This window comes from Aegilops tauschii, chromosome 1 (assembly GCF_002575655.3).
Source record: "Aegilops tauschii subsp. strangulata cultivar AL8/78 chromosome 1, Aet v6.0, whole genome shotgun sequence".
NCBI lineage: Eukaryota > Viridiplantae > Streptophyta > Magnoliopsida > Poales > Poaceae > Aegilops > Aegilops tauschii.
In genome coordinates this window covers 453,195,900-453,204,544 of record NC_053035.3, presented here as the reverse complement: position 1 = coordinate 453,204,544, position 8,645 = coordinate 453,195,900, and the positions used below count along the sequence as shown (strand labels likewise).

The following is an 8,645-nucleotide window of genomic DNA, read 5'->3' as shown; positions in this document are numbered from 1 at the left end:
GGGACATCAGTTGCTAGAGTGACAGAAGCTTAAACCCTAGTTTATGCGTTATTCCATAAGGGACTGATTTGGATCCATATGTTTCATGTTATGGTTAGATTTACTTAATTCTTCTTCCGTAGTTGTGGATGCTTGCGAGAGAGGGTAACCATAAGTGTGAGGCTTTTTCAAGTAAGAACAGCACCCAAGCACCGGTCCACCCATATATCAAATTATGAAAGTAGCGAACACGAATCAAACAAACATGATGAAAGTGACTCGATGAATTCCCATGTGTCCTCAAAAACGCTTTGCTTGTTATAAGAGAAAGTTCCGGCCTGTCCTTTGCTATAAAAGGGATTGGGCTACCTTGTTGCACCTTTGTTACGATTGCTACTTGTTTCTCGTTACAAATTACCTTGCTATCAAACTATCTGTTACCGATAATTTCAGTGCTTGCAGAAAATACCTTGCTGAAAACCGCTTATCATTTCCGTCTGCTCCTCATTGGGTTCGACACTCTTACTTATCGAAAGGACTGCACTTGATCACCTATAATTGTGGGTCATCAAGATCACATCCCCTTGTTGTCTTAGAGGCCACATAGGCCTCCCAGGCGTCCTCCCTAACTGTGTGTTTCTCCTTCTCGGCATTCATGCCGGCTTCTCTCCTACCGACCTCCATTTGGGCTCAGAACTCCTCCATGGTGAGGGGTCAGGGTAGGTAGGATGTCCTCCTTGGTGAGGGCTAGCGAAGGGTCCTCCTCGGCGCGCGACGTCGACGCGTGTATGCGAGTCATGAAACGCAAAGCATCCTCCTCTGCATGGGGCGGCGGAATTGCGTGGAATAGGGACAAGCGCTTCCATAGTGTTTGCCGAGTATGGCGAACGGTTGTAGGGGTGGTGTGAGACTGTATGGAGGGAAACACGGTATATGTGACTGGTGTGCCAAATGTCGTGGGCGGCACAGTAGTTATAGTCGGCTGGAATCTCAAGAAGCGCGAACGGGCCAACAGTCATGGGAGACGTGCCGCTCGCCGGATCCAATGCAAAACTGCATTCTCAGACCAACATGGCGTGTGAATAGGTGGATATTACGGGTCAAATGGGTATGAAACTTGATGCAGTTGACATGACATTTGGTGGGCACCATAGAGGAGAAAATGGGTCAAACGAGATGGCAAGTTGATGGCAACAAGTGAAGATGGCTCGTAGGGGCATGTAGCTACTTTCTTCGCATGTGATAGTGGCACGGACCGAAATAGAAAAGTTTGAGTGGTACGCCTCGAATATCCTAGTTCAATAGTGGCACGGATTGAAATTTCGCTTTGTTTTATCATCTTTCAAAAATAAAAGTTGGGATCGATGTTTCTTCAGCCGAAACAAATGTTGTATTTGTTTTTGTTTATTGGGTGGTAAGCAACTGATAAGAAGCATCCGTTTATACTTCAGTATTCATAAAGGTAAAAATGGGATAAAGAAATCTTCATCTCACATCCATCCTTCTCTTCCAACCATTATCTTCTTCCTCTCGCCCCTCTTCCGTTGTTGGCCACACTTCTCTCTCCACCACTCTCGCCTTGTCGTCTTTGTTGCCCCCTCATCTTTGTCCTTGTCATCTTGGTTCTAACCACCACCAGCCCCATTAGCTAGGTATGCCACGACCACCATTTTCTCAGCGTGTAGTGTCAAGTTGGAGCGTCGATGATCTTTTTAGGCAATAGGCATCCGCCTAAGATGCCAGGGGCCACCATCATCTTCATTGATGTGGAATGTGGTTGTGACTATGTTAGTCATATCCTTTGATGCCCTTCTTACTTCCCGTAGTTTCCTCTTCCCACGACCTCTTTTTCCTCCACTCACCTTCATCCTCCTCCTCCCTTACGCCTAGATTGTTGCCTCCCAATCCCAAATGGACGTCAGTTGAACATTTCTATCTCTAAGACCCGTCTGTTCAGCCTGAACTTCTTCGGACACAAAAGGGGCAGCGTCCGATAGAGATTTTGTCCGGTAATACCACTAAATCTGGGAGGGAGGTGGTCGGATGGAGCAAGCACGCGTGGTAGCACGTGAGGCAGAGGACCAAAGAAAATATCCAAAGATGTAGAGAGAATGTGGGCCTCTCAGATGAACTTTTTTATTGCCGGTAGTCAAAAATGCAATGCCGCCCCCCCCCCCCCCACACACACACATCGTACACCGCAATATCTTCTGAATTACACGTATTGGCCATAGGAAATCCCATCTGACAAAAAAAATGAGATAAATCTATCTATACGGGCTATGGAAGCTTACCTTACTTTTTGGTGGTGCAGTCAATTTATCATGACATAAGATGTGCTAATGACATTTATGATTTCATGCACTATGTGCGCTAGCTATTTAGTTAACCTAGGCATTCGTCGGGCCAGGTTTCGTAAAGCACGACCTCAAAATCTCAAGCCCGAGCCCAGCCCGGCCAGAATCACATGAACAGTGCCCCTTTTTTAAATAATGATTTTCAGGACATTTAAAAAAATATTGTACCTACATTTCGCATAATGTAATGATTTATACCCTGTTTGGGCCTATTTTCGGGCTTTCGAGCGAGAAGCTGAGCCCGAGCCCGACCCAGATGTCGGGCTTTCGGGCGGACTGACCGGGCTGGCTGTCCATGCCCAGGTCTACTATTTAGTCCATGTTTGTATGTGTGTGTGTGTTGGGGGGGGGGCATTTAGTCCATGTTACCATGTGATTTTGTTTCTGTAGATCACAAGACACTGTTCCTTTTTAACTACTTCTGCCACTAAGTTTGGTGTTCTATTGTTTCCGTAAACATATCTCAATAAAAAACTAATTGTTGATGTCCACCATCTCAGATTTAATACTGGTGAGATCAACCATTCCTATGTGTCAAAATGTTTATAGCAAGAGATGAGCCCTCAAGTATTGCAGTGAGAGCAAACTCCAAACACAGAAGTAGCTACCATAGCTCCAGCAAACTCAAGAACTACAAGGCGGCCTAATAACTTCACCGCACATCAAACACTGCAAGGAAATTCCATATGAAAAGTTTAAGCGGGAAACCATATGGCCTGGATAATATTGATGTGGTAACAATGGCGGAATGGCCCATCCTTTTTGTGTTGTTTGGTCAAGCCAAATATATTTTGTTAGATGTTGTGAATTGGGTTCTTACCTACTTGGAAGGAAGTTTGACTATACATGGTTCACGCCTTTATATATTACTTCATGCTTGAATAATGACAAGCTAATTTTCTGCAGGGGCCCTTCAAAATCGGAGGGGTGCGCGAAGGAGCAAAGCATTGCAAGATGATGCGAACCGATGCATGTTTGTAGTTCCGAGGATTAATTATTTGAGCATATGTTCTATTTGTTTCGTTATTTCTCAGGAGATTAGTGATCGAGAAACATTTATTCATAAAAATAGGACCAAAATAGGCTTTAAGATCCATGAAAGCAGAAATAGGACCAAAATATGTTTCTCATAGAAATTGTTTTGATTATGATTTTTAACTAGGCTAGAATGATTGGGCCGGGCCAGCGAGGTTGCGTTAGGACCTCGGAGCAGCTGGAGTCCAAGACCAGTGGGAAATCAAACGGAGGCGAGCGCTCTTCCCACTCTCTCATCTCCCGCTTCTACCCCTCAAAAAACAAATCTCCCGTTTCTTTCCATATATACCAAGCTCGCTCGCTCTCGCTTTTGGCAACTCCAAGCACCCTCCGTTCGTCCGATCCGTGTTGACAGCTCCCGGAACCCTAGACAACAACAAGTTTCCCCTTTCTTCCCATTCCGTCATGGATCCCAGCCGCCGCCGCCAGCTCCTCCCTCAGGGCTCACCCGCCTCCCTCCGCCGCCACAGCTCCTTCTCTCCTCCGCGGCTGCCCACCTCGGCAACTCCTCTCGCCTCCCAAAGCGGCGGCGATGGCTCCGGCGGCTATCCTCCCCACCCCCACCTCCTGAATCCCTTGTCGTGGTCGCTCGGCCGCGCGGCCGGAACTAGTAGTGGCGCCGGCAGCAGCTCTCACGCGCAAAATGCCTTCTCCACTCCGGTCCTGGAGTCCTTCCATTTCGAGGACGACCCCGTCTCGGATGGTATCGTCGCCGTCAGCCATTTCGTCGACCTGGACCGACTCTGCGGGGTCACCCCCGGCCCCGGGAACGACGCAGGGGCACGGCAGGTCGATGGCCCCGTAGATGGCAAGCGTACCCAGATCGTGGTGCTGAATAGCTCCGATCCGGAGGTCAATTCCGGAACCGTAGTCCTAGAGCAGCCGGCACTACCAGCGCCTTCTCCAATGGCTGCTGGCCCCGGCAGGAGTAGGCGTCCGCCCAGCGGCACTTCTCCACGGGCAGGCGGCTCTGTCAAACGCAGCCGCTTATCCATTGGTGATCGCGCTACTCCAGGGGCAGGCGGCGCTTCGACAGGACCAGGAGGCGCTGGCCGTAGCCATCTATCCATAGGCAGCCGGGCTTCTCCTCCAGCAGCTGGCGGCGGCGGCAACAATGGCGCTTCTCCAGGGGTAAGTGGCCCTGGCAGCAGCGCCCCCTTAACCATGGTCATGGGTAGAGGCGGCGCAACTCTCTTTGAGCTGGCAAGAGAGGTGAAGCCCAGTGAGGCTCACATGAAGAAGATCATGAAGGACAAGGCTCTCGCGGAGCTTGCGCTTACAGACCCTAGGAGGGTCAGGAGGTGAGGATTTCGCTCTAGTGCATGTGGAGATTGATTTATTTATTTATTTGACAAAATCATGTGGAGATTCAGATTGCCGCCGATCTGATATACTCATATGTGTTGTCCATGGATTGAAATTCTGAAACTGAGTATTTTCTTTTGGAACAAATTTGTAGGATTCTGGCAGGCCGGGTGTACTCTGCAAGCAGGAACTGGAGCAAATGGTTGAGACGCTGACCAAGAGGATCAGTACACTATCTGAAGAACTGGTATGTTCCTGCACCACTAGAAAGCTAATATATAATCAGTTTGGTAGTCTGTTGTTATGTTGGTTGCGCACCTTTGCACATAACCAGTTTTCCCCCACACGATTTTATGATCAAAAGTATTAGTATGCACATGTCTGGAGGCTGACGTTTTGGAGATTAGCATGGTTTTCCCCACGTGGTTGTACAATCATAAGTATTACTAGTATATAGTTGTATTTGAAGCTGTTGATTTGGACATTGGCATTGGTTTTTGAAAATACGACCATGTCCGGTATTAGAATACATTTCTAAAATATAAACTGGTTCTGTAAGTTAGAAGTACTTTTCGAGACATGTTTCCTCCTATTATTTTCATGAGACACTGGACTGTCTAAACCGGTCCGGGGTACGTGCTCCCCCTTATCTGCACCGCAAAACTGGAAGGGTGGTTCTTTGGGATATGTACCATGTGCAGAACATCCTGATTCTCTAGTATAAATATTTCTTGCGGTAATAGTAGTCGAAATTTAAAGTCTGACCCTAGCATGTTTTACAACTATAGCTTCTACAGAATTGGAGTGGTATTCTTTTGTTCACACAGTGGGTCTATTTTAACTAGTATATGTTATGTATGTAGGAACAATGTGGAAGTTATTTTTATATTATTATGGAAATAACCAATAAATGTCTTCATCATTTCATTGGAATTGAGAGAAAATATGCGATAAAATCCTATCATAAACGCAATCGCCAAGCACACACCCAAGATAGAACATGCCCTATAAAAATAGGAAGCATTTGTGTGTATGATTCTTTTGACTACAAAGAATCAAGCTAGTGTTGCATTCATTTTAGTTTTACATGTTTAAATGGTGCATGTAATGTATATCTTAGACTTTGTGGTGTTCTGTTGAAGTGAGAGACGAGCTGAGCTATGTCATTGGTTTCACTTAACGCTAATTAATAGGTTAATCTACTTGGGATGAGTTATTTTTCTTGATTGGCTTGACTTAATGCTAATTAATAGGTTATACCTTCTTGATTCTTGACATGCATATATATGTCATAATTCTATACCTGATATTTACATCTTTTCTTTTTCTTCTCAGAATTTTATTTATTAAGGAGCAAAGTTCAATTATAAATCCCTATTATAAGCTCTCAACCAATTACATGGTGGTGTGCCTCTTTTTGGCTTTCTTAATCATATATTGTTGTGTTATCTCATTGCAGAGCAAGCATCTTCAGATTAGGACTGAAAATAGTGAGTTAAAGATTAAGCTGCGGTCAATGGAGGAAATGTCACAGCTGAGAAAGGGTATGCTTGTTTCATTGTTAATCGACTTTATATGTTTGTGCACATTTGTTCCTAGAGGCAATAAAAAAGATGATTGACGCATTGCAAATGGATGCATAAGGGCATAGGTTTTGCTTGGAGAACAAGTTTTTCTTGTCTTTAGCTTGCATACCCACCTTAGATACTCGTATTATCTTTTCAGAGTAAAAATGTGTGTGCGTGCGCGCATGTAAATGCAGGCTGCTAGCTGTCTTAAAACTAATATAAATAAACTATGCTGAGTACTTGAACGTTAACACAGGACATTTACCAAATCATCATTTGATATTTCATGACATGGTGACTGTGCCAGGATGCGGTTATTCGCATTATGCCACTTCATAAATACTACTGATGTATCTCTTCGTATTTAAAATGTTGTCATATTCACAAAACATATATTCATTCAACCACTATGTCGTCTGGATTTTACAAGTTACATTGTTATTTGTTCCTTTGAATAACTGAATGTGTACATCAGCAATGTTATGCATGTTGATTACATAGTTTGTTCCTTTGGATGCTTCTTGTTCTAGCTAATCTCGTACAGGTCATTATATTAATTTACTAGTCCCTTTGTTTTCCTATCAATGCTATGGTTTTCATTTTTATCAAATGTCAAGTTAATTAACTTAATTTATTATTTATTTATTCTCCAGCTCAACAAGAAGCACTAACTTCTGAGGTCAAGGTATGGAAGGCTAAATACAATGCTATGCTTTCTCATAAGCTAAACACTTCATGCCAAGAGCGCAAGAGATAAGCACCCAATTGTTGAATGCCCATTCAGAAGAACAAGTGTACCTTGAGCATCCCATTTAATGTGAGCAGCTACAAATACAGGGGCAACCATCAGAAGCACATAACTCAGCCATACCAACAGGAAAATCCCCGCGATATTGAAATGGTGTAATTTAAAAGGTCGCTTCTTGTAAAATTGATCGAGAACACCATACATGTATGTGATTGTACTTCCGCTTGTTGGGTTGTTGGATAATATCCAATACATAATTTAGCTTTTGTGCGTGTGTGTGTGGGGGGGGGGGGGCAATATCATTATATTAACTAATAGTTGAATGGATAATTCATGTGCTGAGTAATATATATTCCCCCGCCCCCTTCCCCTAAAAAAAGGCTAAACTAATAGTTGAATTGAAGATTATTTACTTTCACCTATGATGTATTCACACTACTTTATTAGGCATACACGGTGCCGACATCTAATAGTATAGTTATGTATTATGATTGCATATGGGGGTCACACATTCCACATGGACAGCATGACTTTCCATTTTTATTGGCTTCTTTTTTATTGGAAATATATGAGAATACCGATGGTTGTGATTCATCCCAACCCATACATACACATATAGTGTTGGTGATGAATACAAATGATTGTAATGTTGGTCACATATACATAGTGAGTCGAATATATACAGTTGAAGTAAAAAAGTATTACTCATCCACTTAAAGAGTGGTGTTTCATACTAGATGTCCAAAATGTTTTTTGTTGCAACAACCTTAGGAGTTAACATGATTTCCGCGGGTTGGCATTAATTTTGATGCTCCATCCGTTGTATTTTAGCTCCTTTCAGACAATTTAAATAATACTGCACCTTGATCAATGAAGATTTGGTATTCTAGTATGAGCCTGGTATTAAGATTATGCAATACTCTTTATGCTAGTGTATGGGCGCACCGCGCACGAACATTAGAGAAGCACATACAATTTACACCACGTATTTATGAAAGATGCAAGGGAGTCCAGAGTGAGTGAGTAACTACAAACTATTCCCTAAACTGCGGGTTCTAGATAAAGGGTATAGAAAGGCCTCACCTACTTAATGTGATGATTAAAATGTAACAGTTAAATATTTCCAATAGAAGTTTGGTGATCCTTCAAAAATGTAATCACATGTATTACATTCTCATGGTATTGATTAAGGGAATATTCGGTCTATGCCACTATCCAAAGTCAATATCATCCGATGGTCACCACTAGATTTTCACAAATTGTGGCTATGATACTAATGCTTCCAGAAAAATTAGCCACATGCCCCTGCACCTTATAAGTGACTACCCGTTAGGTTAGCCCCCCGTTGTCATATCCTTTCACTTGTTTCCTCCTCTATGGGACCCACCACTTGCCATGTCATTAGCAATGGAGAGGAGCCAAATTAAATAACTTGAAATCCTGGAAGCCAAGACTCTCCATTGATTTTGGTTTAGTCATTGTGTCCCATGATACCAACATGTCTTCATCTTTCCACCCTTACTTTCCCACCGAAAATTCTGAGGCATGGACTTTATTTGAGATCATACACGGGAAAGCCGGAAAATTTTGTTGAATAAGTGGGAACTACTTGAGAAATTGAGTTGATCAACACTTCCTTCCCCTCGGTCGGTA

At 43.4% G+C, this 8,645-nt stretch overlaps 1 protein-coding gene across 1 annotated transcript; it reads left to right on the top strand.

Moving 5' to 3' along the window:
- Positions 1-4,535: 4,535 nt before the first annotated feature.
- LOC141038721 (bZIP transcription factor 30-like) lies at positions 4,536-7,001 on the top strand. The gene is made up of 4 exons (XM_073506416.1): positions 4,536-4,664; positions 4,831-4,923; positions 6,136-6,220; positions 6,898-7,001. The coding sequence occupies exons 1-4, from the start codon at positions 4,536-4,538 to the stop codon at positions 6,999-7,001; spliced, it is 411 nt and encodes a 136-aa protein (XP_073362517.1).
- Positions 7,002-8,645: the final 1,644 nt, after the last annotated feature.

Coding starts and splice junctions, on each gene's coding strand:
- LOC141038721 (XM_073506416.1), top strand. CDS start 4,536: ATGGTCATGGGTAGAGGCGGCGCAACTCTCTTTGAGCTGGCAAGAGAG. Junction 4,665..4,830: donor CGCTTACAGACCCTAGGAGG/GTCAGGAGGTGA, acceptor ACAAATTTGTAG/GATTCTGGCAGGCCGGGTGT. Junction 4,924..6,135: donor GTACACTATCTGAAGAACTG/GTATGTTCCTGC, acceptor ATCTCATTGCAG/AGCAAGCATCTTCAGATTAG.